The 15,504-nt window shown below is 41.2% G+C and overlaps 1 protein-coding gene across 1 annotated transcript; it reads left to right on the top strand.

Annotated features, from left to right (window-relative positions):
* Positions 1-548: 548 nt before the first annotated feature.
* On the top strand, positions 549-14,531 carry mogat2 (monoacylglycerol O-acyltransferase 2). Its single transcript, XM_040011178.1, has 6 exons — positions 549-1,492; positions 2,319-2,497; positions 12,798-13,002; positions 13,119-13,293; positions 13,524-13,723; positions 14,077-14,531. The coding sequence occupies exons 1-6, from the start codon at positions 1,399-1,401 to the stop codon at positions 14,229-14,231; spliced, it is 1,008 nt and encodes a 335-aa protein (XP_039867112.1). The 5' UTR covers positions 549-1,398; the 3' UTR covers positions 14,232-14,531.
* The last annotated feature ends 973 nt before the right edge of the window (positions 14,532-15,504 follow it).

Genomic DNA, 15,504 nt, shown 5'->3' on the forward strand with positions numbered 1-15,504 from the left:
ACGGGAGCTACAAACACTGAAACACCGGCTCCCATTGAGACTATTGTGAGTTTCCTGTTAGTGCCGGGCTGATAAACATGCTGAGCTTGACGAACGGTTTGTTTTTACGCACCTGACCTACAGGAGGGTCATCCATCTTTTTATTTTTATTATTTTAGATATCATTTCATTTTCAAATAAATGCTTTGGTTCATTGCATATTTTCAATATTATTTACATGAATGTCAGTAAATATTAAGTCAGGTAATGCTGCAGTTCTATGCATGATTATAAAAGTATAAAAAAAAAACAGACAGTATTGAAGGGAATTTTAAATAAAGGAAGGTTTTTATTGATTCTTTCTCATATTCTTTAAAATAAAGCCATCACAGCACTCATTAAATAGGCCAGTGATTCATGCAAAGTCTCCTCTGTGACAGAGCATATCGTCATTTGCAGATTGTGCCAACAACAGCAGAATACATGAATAATGCCGACTCCTTACATGCCCCGAGGGCCTGTCTCAAACCGGACTTTAGTTTAAGACATCAGAAAAACACACATTGTTTGAACGGAAGCCTTATACAGTTCAGCTGTTAAGCTTTACAGACATGACTATTGATTTTTAATTCCTATTGTATTTGCTATTATTGTTTGTTAGTGGGTGCAAGTGAAAACTGATTGAGTAAGAGCAATCAAAGTGTTAATGAGGTAATTAAGGTAGATAATAAATAATTTATGAAGATGTAATCAAAGGGTAGAAGAAAGAAGAAAGCCAATAAAACCCACTGATCCAGCAAATGTCAGCCTAACTCATTAGAAAAAAGATAATGTGCATAGATTACAGTCCTATCAGTGCGTTGCTTTGTGACACAATGCATAATCTGAATCATCTATATGCTCCATCCACACCTTTGATGATCCCTTTGTTAATTTCGGTGTGTGTTTAGCTCACTTAGCTTAGCTACTGTTGTCCAGACTAGGTGTCTATTTACCTTACCTTTTGGAAATAGTTTTTAAGCTTTTATGCAGCGCTGACATAGACCCCATGTGACAAGAAATGTATAATTTTTTCTAACAAAAAGATGGAGCCTTTACAAATATAAACACTTATATTGCATACAGCATGGCCATTCTAGCCAGTGATTGCCTTCAATGCTCTGCAGGAAGTCCACAGCTTTGTGGCTTGTTGTTCTTTGCTGGGGATCTCTGTGTAGTGCATTACTTGCTTGTTCAAAAGTCAGATTGCATAGATATGGACTGGCAAAGCAAAGTCTTTGCTAAGCTTTTGAGATAAGCCGGTCAATAGGAAATGCTGGTGGAGAGGTGACAAGAGCAGACTTTGGACCTCCTTCTCTCGCTCTTCCTCTTTGCCTCCACTGCAGCGCCGTGGTTTGGATTTCTTCTCTTGTGGAAATCATGAAAATTAATTTTGCCCCCATGGCTATACCCCTCCACAGGAGACTGCAGACTGCCATGGTGCTGCAGTGGGTCTTCACCTTCCTTGGTCTGGGTGAGTGTTGACTTTTCTGTGTGAGTTAAATTGGGAAACCTGTAAATGATGGAAGGATGCAAGAATGACTCTGCTAAAGAAGTAAAAGGATAAATGAAGATTTTCACATTAATATTATTGTTGTGAAACATAAACATGCTTGTTTAGCTGCTTTTGATAAAGTCACAATTAGTGCAAAACAGAGAGAACCTTTGTTTTACGTGAGCTGTAGTTCTGCATGGCCAGAAGAGGGAGCCAGACAGAAGAGCATCCATCCAAGTCATTTCATCCGCCTGTTGTTTTTGTAGTTCTGGAGAACAGAGCTCCTTAATTCAGGTTTCCAAGCTTTTTTATTTTTTGACACAGCCACAGAATCCTGTTAATATTTGCTGCCACACTTTATCCCACTGGCTCTGTTCAAGTTTACATTTGTATTCTTAGCCACTTCACCATCTCTGTAACTAGTTTATGAGCTCCCTGGTGCAGCAGGTGATACAAGTCGTTCATAGCTAGTTTTGTGATAACTAGTATTTCAGTGTCCATGCTAAACACGAGCTTTGATTATTTGCCTTCATGCTATTTGTCTTTTTTCGCCAAGAGAGATTAAAAATATTGATTCGAAGCGTCCTGAAAGCAATAAAAATGAGAGTGATAGCAAATATACAGTTATAAAACCAAGATTGGCACTTCTAATACATATCTGTAAATCTGTAAAGGACTTCAAGACTCTGAGATGGTCTCCCCCCTGAACAGAGTCCAATTTATGCATACGCTATCATGGCTAACTCTGATATAATTACCAATCATTTAGTGTCTGTTGTGTTAGTGAATGTCCTTCTCGTCTCAGCACCCACCTGCATCTTCCTGTTCTTTTACCTGATGTTCACTCGCTACTGGCTGATCAGCGTGCTGTATGCTGTCTGGTGGTACTTTGATTATGACACTCCTGCACATGGAGGCAACAGGTCGCCCTTCCTGTGCAGCCTCAAAGTTTGGGAATACATGCGTGATTACTTTCCCATCAAGGTAAGAGAAAGCTTTAGACTTCTTGTTTTTGTGTCATCTATTTTTTGTGCATGCACATTGCTTCCATAAGGAGACAGAAAATCAATATGTGGAGGATTCGCTTGTGCAAGGGATTCGCTTGTGCAAGAGAGTAGGACATCAGAACATCTGCCAGGTCATCTGATCTAATCTCCAGCCTGCAATGAGGAATGCTTCTTATCTATGTCCTTGGCAACAAATGATCCACAGATGGAGGACACTCCTCTGTTTCCTGTTGTAATTAGGTACTGTGACAGTGTTATACAGTGATAAGTGACACTCATAGCTAAATATATGAGTTAAAAAATGTGCATACACTACTGGTCAAAAGTTTTAGAACACCTCAACCTTTTTGCAATTCCAGTCGTTCAAGTCCAATGAAAAGGTAAGAGGTGAACAGCCAGAAATAAATAAAAAAGGTAAGGTTACCCAAAACTGAACAATCATGTCCATTTCAGAATTCTACAAAAATACCTTTTTCAGGGACAACATGTGTTAATAATTTAAAGCTGTTCTGCAGCAATGAAGGTTGATCAGGTCTCGAAAGCTGGTGCTACTAATTCCTACAGGTTTCCAACTTTTCTGGATTACTTACAGCCTCCTCTGTCTGCATGAAAGCTGTGCTGGAACACACTGTGGTACCAGGCCCTCGTGAGCATCAGTTGAACAGTATTGTACTGCTGAAAGTAGTGTGTTGCTACAAAAATGGTGAGAAAAAGGTGATTAACAATGGAAGAGACACAGACCTTTATAACACTTAAAAATAGGTCTGGCCTACAGAGAAACTGCAATGAAAGTCAAGGTGTCGGTGACTACAGTTTCCCTAAACATCAGAAGAAACTGGAGCAAAATCTGACAGGTAGAGGTCTGCAGACCCAAAGACACAACTGAATCAGAGGACTGAGTTAACAGCTTGGGTGATAAGGGGCTCACAGGACAACAGTAGTCGTAATAAGCAAGTCTCAGTTTCAACTGTGAAGAGAAGACTTTGAGCTGCAGGTTCGACAGAACAATGCTAAAACGTCAGAATAAGACAAGGAGGCTTGTCTGGGCCATGAAACACGGCCACTGGACTACTGAAGACTGGAGGAAGGTATTATGGACTGATGAATCAAAATTTGAAATCTTTGGTTCATCAAGCAGGATCTTTGCAGGCGAGTAGATGAAAGGATGGTTCCAAGTCCAAGCTGTGCCAGAACTACCTCAGGAAAAAAGAACAAGATGGTGAGCTTGAAAACAGCAGCGCAGTCTCCAGACTCAAACCCCATCGAGCTGGTTTGGGATGAACTGGACAGAAGAGTGAAAGCAAAGCAACCTACAAGGTCCACATTTATGGGACCTTCTGCAACAAATATGGGAAAAACTTTCTGAAGAATATTTGATTTCTGTCGTAGAAAGAATGTCACGGGTGTGTTCAGGTGTTATATCTGCTAAAGGAGGCTACTTTGAGTCAGAAGTCATTTCTGTTTTTTTAACTCAAGTTGCTTATTTGTACTTGGCTTTCATTTCAAGTTAAATGAGACATTAAACTGCACAACTTTCAATTTCAAAAATTGGAAAAATTGTGTTCCAAAACTTTTGACCGGTAGTGTATTCATTCAATACTAAAAAGTCTAATAAAAATCCACATCTCAATAAAAATATTTCAAATATTTGTTTGTTTTGAAAGAAGATAAACAAACTGAAAGCATAAAAATAAAACCAAAAGCCCAGGGACCAACACCAGAGCACAAAGCGGGGGAACAGTCGTACATAACAAAATAAAGACAGGACTATATACACACAAGGGGCTAATTAGGGGACTAAAGAACAACTCGGTGGAACTTGCTTGATAAGGAGAAAAAGGAAAAAAAAAACAGATACAAGACATGAGGGACAAAAGACTACCAAAATAAAACAGGATGTAATCTGATATAAGGTTAACACAGAGATGGAGACGTGACAAACTACAGGAGCACACAGGAGTATGAAGTGAAACTCGAAGAATGAAATATGAACCACAAGCAAAAACTAAACTGTCAAAGGTAAAAAAAAAATAAAATAAAGTGAGAAGGCCTGAGAATATAAGTGTAATGAAGCCAACCAGAAAACAGGAGCTATTAGGAAAGAATGTAAAATGCAAAAGAACTTAAAACTCAATAAACGCAGGAATCAAAAAATAATATGAAACTGAAACGTGGGTCCAAAACCCACGATCCATGAGTGAAACTGCTGTAAATAAACGCTGCGTTGCCAAGCCCTGATTGTGCGTTACAGGCTCCCCTCTTGTGTTACATCACGCCCTCTTGTGACAGCATGGATGAGTAGTATTTTGTCTACATGACTATGAAGTGACTCCTGGCTTACTTTTTTAACCATGACAAATAACGGCAGAAGACCTTTTCTCTGAAATTCACAGAGAACAAAACCTCTATTAACAACATCTGCTTCATTACATGGATCGACTTCTTGCCCCTGGATGTGACTGATACTTTGGACCGAGCTGATAAGACAACGTGAAACAACAATGAAGCTGTTGTTGTTTTAGCACAAACCCTGTATAAGTGTTCATAAAGACTTGCTAAAAAACATTTATACTGAAGTTTATTTGTTTGGGTTTTTATTCTATGGGTGGATTCCTTAAAATTACTTTAAATAAATGTTTCACTGAAATCTAAAACTTATGATTACTAAAAATAATCATAAAGATCAACTTATTTTCCTCCTAGAAAGCTTTACATCTTAACAGAAAGTGATTGTAGATGTTTCATTTTGAAACTATCTGTAGTGCTGTAAGTGGGTCATATCTGTCTTTACGTGAAGAAGCCCTCGAAGCTATGCATGAAAACACAATAGAAACTGACCAGTATATTTGCTCAAGTCATTGGCTATTATTGTCCAATAGACGAGCAATATGAAAGCTTGTCCTTTATCTATAGGTCAGCTATGTCAACGTGCAGTCGGCCATAAAATATGTCACACTTGGGGCTCCTTGGATTAGAAACATGATCGTGATACATTTAACAAAAAAATACAATACTGAAAATAATTTTAAATACAGTGACATGAATATTGATAATAAATACAACAAATAGTATCGGACACAAAATCACTAAAACTTTGTCTGCACATCAATAATAATAATAACAAGTAATACACACACACACACACACACACACACACACACACACACACACACACACACACACACACACACACACACACACATATATGTATATATAAAATTCCCAGCTCGCCCCTGTGGGCGGTCAGTCCTTCAAGCTCGGGTCCACTACCAGAGGCCTGGGAGCTTGAGGGTCCTGCGCAGTATCTTAGCTGTTCCCAGGACTGCGCTCTTCTGGACAGAGATCTCCGATGTTATTCCCGGGATCTGCTGGAGCCACTCGCCTAGCTTGGGAGTCACCGCACCTAGTGCTCCGATTACCACGGGGACCACCATTACCTTCACCCTCCACATCCTCTCGAGCTCTTCTCTGAGCCCTTGGTATTTCTCCAGCTTCTCATGTTCCTTCTTCCTGATATTGCTGTCATTCGGAACCGCTACATCGATCACTACGGCCGTCTTCTTCTGTTTGTCCTCCACCACTATGTCCGGTTGGTTAGCCACCACCATTTTGTCTGTCTGTATCTGGAAGTCCCACAGGATCTTAGCTCGGTCATTCTCCACCACCCTTGGGGGCGTCTCCCATTTTGACCTCGGGACTTCCAGGTTATACTCGGCACAGATGTTCCTGTACACTATGCCGGCCACTTGGTTATGGCGTTCCATGTATGCCTTGCCTGCTAGCATCTTACACCCTGCTGTTATGTGCTGGATTGTCTCTGGGGCATCTTTACACAGCCTGCACCTGGGGTCTTGCCTGGTGTGATAGACCCCAGCCTCTATGGATCTTGTGCTCAGAGCTTGTTCTTGTGCTGCCATGATTAGTGCCTCTGTGCTGTCTTTCAGTCCAGCTTTGTCCAGCCACTGGTAGGATTTCTGGATATCAGCCACCTCCTCTATCTGCCGGTGGTACATACCGTGCAGGGGCCTGTCCTTCCATGACGGTTCCTCGTCTTCCTCCTCTTTCTTGGGTTTCTGCTGCCTGAGGTATTCACTGAGCACTCGGTCAGTTGGGGCCATCTTCCCAATGTATTTGTGGATGTTCGTTGTCTCATCCTGGACTGTGGTGCTGACACTCACCAGTCCCCGGCCTCCTTCCTTCCGCTTAGCGTACAGCCTCAGGGTGCTGGACTTGGGGTGAAACCCTCCATGCATGGTAAGGAGCTTTCTTGTCTTGATGTCAGTGGCTTCTATCTCCTCCTTTGGCCAGCCTATTACCCCAGCAGGGTACCTGATCACAGGCAGGGCGTAGGTGTTGATGGCCCGGATCTTGTTCTTACTGTTCAGCTGACTCCTCAGGACTTGCCTGACCCTCTGCAGGTACTTGGTGGTTGCAGCTTTCCTAGCGGCCTCTTCATGGTTCCCATCCGCCTGCAGGATCCCCAGGTACTTGTAACTGTCCTCTATGTCTGCAATGTTGCCTTCTGGTAGTTCAATCCCCTCAGTTCTGACTACCTTCCCTCTCTTTGTTACCATCCGACTACACTTCTCCAGTCCAAACGACATTCCAATGTCATTGCTGTATAGCCTGGTAGTGTGGATCAGTGAATCGATGTCTCGTTCACTCTTGGCATACAGCTTGATGTCATCCATGTACAGGAGGTGGCTGACAACTGCTCCGTTCCGTAGTCGGTATCCGTAGCCAGTCTTGTTAATGATCTCACTGAGGGGGTTCAGGCCTATGCAGAACAGCAGTGGGGACAGAGCATCTCCTTGGTAGATCCCGCACTTGATGGTGACTTGTGCTATGGGCTTGAGGTTGGCCTCTAGTGTTGTCCACCACATCCCCATTGAGTTCCTGATGAAGGCTCTTAGGATCCCATTGATCTTGTACAATTCTAGGCATTCCAGTATCCAGCTGTGGGGCATTGAGTCATAGGCCTTCTTGTAATCAATCCAGGCAGTGCACAGGTTGGTCAGTCTGGTCCTGCAGTCTCGGCTGACTGCTCGGTCTACCAGTAGCTGGTGTTTTGCGCCTCTGGTATTCTTGCCCATCCCTTTCTGTGCCCCACTCATGTATTGACCCATGTGCCTGTTCATCTTAGCCGCTATGATGCCTGACAGGAGCTTCCACGTGGTACTGAGGCAGGTTATTGGTCGGTAGTTGGAGGGGACCGGTCCCTTCTGGGGGTCCTTGAGGATCAGGACTGTCCGGCCTTCGGTTAGCCATTCCGGGTGTCTCTCGTTAACTAGCAGCTGGTTCATTTGTGCTGCCAGACGCTCGTGGAGTGCAGTCAGCTTCTTCAGCCAGTAGATGTGAACCATATCATATATATCTATATATATATATATATATATATATATATATATATATATATATATATATATATATATATATATATATATGTATATATATGTATATATGTGTGTATATATATATATATATATATATATATATATATATATATATATCATTAGAGGCCTCGTGTGAATATTTTGAATTTCATATATTAAATAATTTAATATATTAAATAATTTCTAAGAAAAAATTTTCTAAGAAAAAAAACCAAGAATGTTTTGTGCCATCTAGTTCAAACTGAATTCTGCCCAGCATCATCTGACTGCCACATTGGGCCCGAAACAAGGAGTCCGTGTGAGGGTAGAGAGAAGATGTGTTATTTAAAGTTTCCTAATTCCTTTCATTAGCGTGTCATTGCCCACCGTTTCTAATACACCGTCACCAGCTCAGGCTGAAAGCTCACCAGCTGATGTGAGTGTCTTGGTTTCTAAAAGGACAAAAATGCATGTAGACGAGATAGTGACGCAAATTCAAATGTATCTGAAGGCAATTACAGAGCACACATGGCGTCATTTTCAGGCTACAAAACATATTTTTGCATTTTTATGACGATAAACCACATTTAATCCTGATGCCACCACCAAGTTACCAAGTCCTGAAGTTGGAATCGTTGTTGTCAGTGGTTATGGAAAAGCACTTTCTCACAAGTGATTTGGGGTGATACTCCTGTGTAGCCCACAGACTTTATCTGCCATGATTGTCTTCCCACAAAACTTCCCCAGGGTACATCTGTGAATACCTTTCCACTAATGCAGCGGAAGATGCAGTGTGGAGCTAGGTCCACCTGGGAATTTGGGAAAAGTAGATATTTATCCTTTTGAAAACTATCTTGGCAGGAATGATAGAAACACAGATTACGTAACGATGAAGGCTCGACAGCAGGTCTTGGTGACACTATGATAGACACTTCGCTTACTTAGTGCCTCATCAGTGGAACTGGAGCTAATGTTTAACTTTGGGAGCCACCTGCAGCAGGTCTCCACAGCACGGACACCAACAATCAGCTCCACGAAGGTCCAGTAACATGACTTGCTTATATAAGCTTTACTCACAACCTTCATGTGATCTATTACAATCTGAGAAAGCTTTAAAATCTGTGTGAATGCACCCTTATTCAATAAGAAATAATAAAGAGAAAACATTACTGGAAAAACTGTATCAAATGACTGAAACTGGTTCTGAGATGATTGCCTGATAAAAGAAAAGTGTTGTCTTGAGTATGAATCTCACGCACAGATCAGTGAAGGGAGTGCTTATTTTTAGCGGACTAAACAAGCGACATCATGGAGCTTTTCACTTGTGTCGCTTCAAACATTACAGAGAAATATCACTAAGTTTGCGAGGACTGATCACAAACACAGTGGCTCATAATTTACTTGCCAAGAGCAAAGTAAGCTGCATAAGCAGCTCAATGAAGCTCCAACCAATGGAGAAGAGCTGGGGAATGAATTCAGAGACTCAGCATCCGTCTATATTCACCGATTCCAACAAAAAGAAAATCTCCAGCATTAAAGGAGAATCCCAAGAAAAAGGTTTGAGTCAGAGCTGCTTATCTTCCTCGAGATTTTATTGTTGATAATCAGAGAGTGTTTTTTTTATTAAATATTGCTAATATTCAGTATTTCTGTGACACCAGAAGTCTTTTACCTTGCAAATAGCAAGATGACCTTTGTCATGTGTAAACACTGGCACATCTCTTTAATCTTCCTGCCAAGTGACAAATATATAGAAGTACAAGATGTTCATTTCAACTTTTATGTAAACTTGAAGTGAGCAACCCTGGACACTTATCGCCTTTGGAAACACGATGGGCCCCCATTGTGCTCACCTTTTAGTATTATATTTTATTAAGTGCTTTTTTCACGTGAATAAAGGGCAGCTCCTCAAAACCCAGCTGAAATCTTCTGTACTTTAAGATGTGAGCCACAAACACTTTGGAAGACAGCCCTGGTCCAGTTGGCAGAACACAGCTGTGAAGTGGAAATTTGAAGCATTGCAAAAGTCTTTCAGTGACTCAGCAGACATCCACTGCAATCATTAGGCACGCTTCTGAAATCACTTTTGAAACTCAGAATATTTCCATATTTATTCTGGATTTATGTTCGGGAGACATCTATGTTAGCCAGCATTAAAAAGAAAAAACAGGTAACATTTATGTTTAAAAGGTTTCAGGAAGATATTTTGTTTTCATGCTGTAAAACCTTCTATGTGCATGAAGGGTTAGAAAACTTGAACCTGCCAAACCTCTGCAACGTGCTCCTTATCTCTGTTTGAGGCTACTTTCTCCATGTAACTATTAACACATCACACCTGAATCTCTGACCTCCTGGTTGGCAGTAGAGTAGCGCTGTGGGCAGTGCCAACTGTATTTTGACCTTTTTAACAGTGTGCTGGGAGCCTAGAATGCTAAAAGCTAAATTAAGGGAAGGTGCTCCTAATATCTGAAAAACAGTGCAAGTGCAGTATTTTTTATTCAAATGGTCCTGGTTATTTTCTGGCACATGAGCATATTGCAGAACCTCTCAGACAAGTGAATGATTAATTGTTCTTCACTGTTTTTACCATTTCTCCTTCATTTTTGTGTAATGAAATTTGGTACATGCAGGATATCCCCTGATTCCTTTCATCAAGTGCTGCGCTGAAATTAGAGGTGCATGTATTCATGCTTTAACTTTAGGCCCTACTTAAAAGATAAGGAACTGTTGTTTGCTTGCATCAAGCCGAATTTGAAACATCTTGTAATGTCAGTTATGCTATTTGTGTTTTATTTACATGATGACACCAATCAGGGTCATTTTAACCCTAATATAAAATATCTGAAATAAACAGACAACCAGCCAAAAGTGTCATGTAACAGCATCAGCTCTCCTTTTCATGACCAGAGCATGTCCCAGCTCAGCTCTCAGGTAAAGTAGGTCCAGTGACACCTTCAGTATTTTTACTTACTTTCTTTAGGACTCTTGGCTGGAGTTAACAAAGCTACATAAGCCCTCTAGCATTCCAAAACATTACTATTTTTTTAAAAACAAAACAGCATCAGTAGATGTGAACAGACTAAAAAAGGCATAAAAATGAGGATTAATAGATAATAAAACACCTGTGCAACATGATAAAACATGTGTGTATCTCTGGGGTCTCCAGCCGTCAGGATGTGTGGCAAGAACACTTACAGTCCTGATCCAGTTGGCATTAGACACAGTTGTGATGTGGAAACTTGAACTCTGTATTGCATAAAATCTGTGCAATGCATTGGACAACGGAGGCAATAGTGGGCAGAAAATGTCTACTCGAAGCTTGAATGTGAAGACATGTAATAAAACAATCGCAGTCAGAAAATCTTTTGCAATACCCATCATGAAATTGCTGTGAAACAGTTGCTAAACTTCAACAGAACGAGGAGGAATTATACAAGTGGACCCTCTGGTCATTTTTAGTCTCTGGTTGAACTCTGGTTGAACGGGCTTCTGGGCCTAGCCTGCACACTTTGTAAAGGAAGGAAATGTCCTATATGTAAAGTTTAGAGAAGAAATGCGTCGTTGGTACAGCTGATAACAAAACATGAAAAATAGCTTGAAAAAAGAAAACAGCTGGACGCCTCCAGGAAGATATTCATGGTTATATGTGCTATATAAATAAATTTTGATTTGATTTGATTTGATGGTTCATCCAAGAGGCTTCTTAGGTTATAAAAATGGTGGTGAGTCCAAGTTATTAAACCCTGAGTGATGCTCGTCCCCTGAGGCGCGTTGATCTGCTATTGATCATGTGGATCATCACATCAGCCTACGTGTGAAAAAATGGTGTGGGCCATTTCATTTTAAACTTCAATAACAGAACTTAAGGATAAATACATAAATAAATAATTTAAAAAACAAACAAAAACAACAACAATTTTATTACTTTTTATTCTCACTGCTGCCATCCTGGATTGTTAACTTTGGGAGGCAACAAAGCTGGAGCTGGTAGAGCCTGCAGTGACTTTCTGAGTTGAGGGAGATACCAGTTAAAAGTTCTGACTCGGGGAAACCACTGCGTGACCCTGGCCCACCCCATCACATGACCTATTCTTTCACGAATGTTTGTAGAAGCAGTCTGCATGCCTAGATGATTGATTTTACACACCTGTAGCCATGGAAGTTATCGGAAAACTTAATTCAATGATTTGGATGGTCTGGAATATTTTTTAAAACATAGTGTTCGCTCAGTGTTTTCTGTTATATCTCCTTGTGTCAACCCCATAAGTTAAGTTAATGTATGTGTCTGCATTTCCCAGTTTAGCTATGACTGATTTCCTGTTTTTTTGTGTGTTCAGTCTTACTTCGCCCTGCCTCGTTGTCTGGATTATCTGTACCTGTGTCTTGCTTTCAACCTAAGTGAAAGTTTGTCGTTTTCCTGTTGTTGGGTTTTGGGGTTTTTGCAGTTTAGGTCCCCCTTCTTGCTATTCATGTCAAATATGGCCAGATCTATGAAACCACACTTGCAATATACCATTTACTTGTAGTATATACTGTATAATATTTATATATTCATGATGCTTTTTGTGCAGAAATACGGGCAATTTCAAAGGTTTCACATACAGTACTTCATCCTGCCAGTGTGGCTGTTAAAGTCATACCCAATCGAGTCCTGAAGCCTCAGGCAGGGGAGATGAGGGAAGGTTCAGAGGGTCAAAGACATTGTGTTGAAACTGAGATATTGAGGCACATGTTTGGACTGCAGCCAGAGCCAAGCAACTGCAACGCAAAGTCCAAAACAGCTCTTAGGTTGATGAGGATTAAACTGTTTACCATGATTCTGGTGGCCATTATCATCCCGAGTATGTCTGCATGCACTCTTGACTATGTATACATCTACAAATATCATCTTCTTTCCCCTTTCAGTTGGTGAAGACGGCTGACTTAGATCCCAGGCATAACTACATCCTTGGCTTCCATCCCCATGGTGTGCTGGTGGCAGGAGCCTTTACCAACTTCTGCACCTACTCGACAGGCTTCAGACAGCTGTTTCCAGGCATCACCAGCTACCTGCTCATGTTGCCTCTTTGGTTCAGAGCTCCATTCTTCAGAGACTACATCATGTGTGGAGGTTTGAGCTATTGACATTTCAATCATATTTCCCATTCTTCTTTTTTATGTATGTTAAAATAAACATATTGTATTTGAACACTTTAAATATTTTTTCCTTCTGTTACAACATTGCAGGCCTGATTCCTTCAGACAAAGAGAGTGCCACTTATCCACTCTGCAAAAAGAAAGGTGGAAATGCTATTGTGATAGCCGTTGGAGGGGCACCAGAGGCCCTTGATGCCCACCCAGGCACTTTCAATGTACTCTTGGCCCATAAAAAAGGCTTCATCAAAATGGCCATGGAGTATGGGTAAGATCAGCCAGCCCTGAGGCAATGTGGAAAATTCTGCTCCATCTACGCCTCTGAAATGGTTTTGCTTATTAAAAAGATTGTCAATCTATTCATTTTAGGGGGTTTTTGTAGCTTGACTCCTGAAACTTATTCAAGTGACTTGCATGGAATTTCCTGGGAAAGCGCATATTCTGCTATGAGATCAGTTAGAAATAAGAAACCAATAGAGCTCAACCATTTTTTCCCAGAGCTCATCTGGTACCAGTCTTCTCTTTTGGCGAGAATGAAGTGTATGACCAGGTGGAAAACCCGAGGGGAACCTGGCTTCGATGGTTGCAGGAAAACCTGCAAAAGATCATGGGTGTCTCTCTTCCTCTCTTCCATGCACGAGGCATTTTCCAGTACTCCTTCGGCCTTATGCCCTACAGAAAACCTATCAACACAGTAGGTGAGTAAGCAACTTTACTCCACCATCACTACGTGCAGCTGGATGGATACTTGGGCAGCAGTGTATATTAACACTCTAAAGGCCTAATAGATATCTTCCCTCAGGTAAAAACATATAGTAAAGCATCCTTGCACTTCCCAATAAGTTTTCAACTTTGTGAGAAGTAACTGACATCACTGAGTTCAGTTTCGGTGCATGTGAGTAATGGCGATCAGATATAGAGTGAGATTCGCTGCGAGAACAAACACACCGTCCTTTGTAACTGGCTGGCACGCAGTCCTCACGCTCAGTAAACATCTTAAACATACTGTAACTAAACAAAGTACATAACGCACTTTGTCACATCTCTGCAGTTGGGCGGCCAATCAAAGTGGAGAAGAAAGCAAAGCCAACTGCCGAGGAACTTGATGCCCTCCACCAGCTGTACATGGATGAACTCAGCAATCTGTTTGAGGAGCACAAAGGCAACTATGGAGTGGACAAAGACACACACCTGAACTTTGTCTAAAGTGCAACAAGGCCTGGGTGGAATTGGACGCCTCTTTGTAAAGCTCTGGTGCTGCAGATTCTGTACACCTGCTCACAGCTCATCCTTTAACTAAAGACAAAGTGATTGTTTGTACGCTCACACCGGGCTGAGCAGGAGCTCCATGTGACTCAAGGCTATTGCAGAGGTCTTTGTTTAAACATGTCCTGTCTCAATAAAGCCCAAACATGTAAGCTGGACAGGCTGTCTTTAAAATCTCAGATCAAATGAAAGATTTCCCTTTGTTCTACGAGTGCATTAAAATTCATCATGAAACTCTAATAATGTGTTCGGTTCATTTGGATATTTAGAGTTCAGAAGTAGTTGTGTAATCTCACATATTCATGTATTAAAGATTTCATGTGTAGCTCTTTCAGCTTCAGTGTCTGAGAACGATCTCTCTTTGAAACGACAGTTAGGCTGACTCATGCTTACACAGTGAAGTCTAATGTAGTCTGAAAAAAGGGAAAGTTTTCTGTGTTTATTTAGTCATGATTATCAAAGAAGCCAACCGAGGCCACACAGCCAACACATCTTGACCTCACCTGTAATTGTAAATGATTTATTCCGCAATGACTGTCAGAAAGGAAAAGTTGCTCCCTTGGTTCTTTTTTCACCTGGTGCATGACTGTGGAGCGAAACATGAACGTGGGCCCACAGCTGGCACACGGGCCTCGCTCTGGGAACCTTGGATTTAGACTGTTGCCCTTCCTCTGGGGCTACATGTGAACATTGCAGTTGTTGCATATGAGGTGTTGGAATTTGTGCAAGGCCCGAAACTTTCTCAAATAGAGTCATAGGTTGAAGTCAGATTACAACATTATACTGGCAACACTGTAAAAGAACAGAAGCAAAAACTGCAGGATTCATTTCATATTTTAAACAGTACACTCCATACAGGCAGCACAAAATCAGTGGGAATTTCCTTCTTTTGTCTTCAGAGATGTAAAAGTAGTGTTAAGTAAGTCTCGCACCGTTACTGGTTACTTTTAGGATTATGATTTTGAATCCAAGCATTTCACTCATCATGGTTGTTTTTACTTATACTGTTGTTAGGTACAGGAGCTGTACACGCGGTACCTTTGGCTGGCTGAGCTGTGGTTTTCAAAACCCAACCATCTCCTGGAGCTGCTTTTAATTGTTGGCAAGGAATCATCCAAGTGTCTTCCTTCAGTGTCTGCCTTTCAGGCCGTCAGTACTATTGAGAACAGTCTTAATGATCGTTTTAAAACTCTTAGATATATTTTTATTACCA

The sequence above is a fragment of the Simochromis diagramma genome, unplaced genomic scaffold, assembly GCF_900408965.1.
Source record: "Simochromis diagramma unplaced genomic scaffold, fSimDia1.1 OVJJ01000123.1, whole genome shotgun sequence".
NCBI classification, from domain to species: Eukaryota; Metazoa; Chordata; class Actinopteri; order Cichliformes; family Cichlidae; genus Simochromis; species Simochromis diagramma.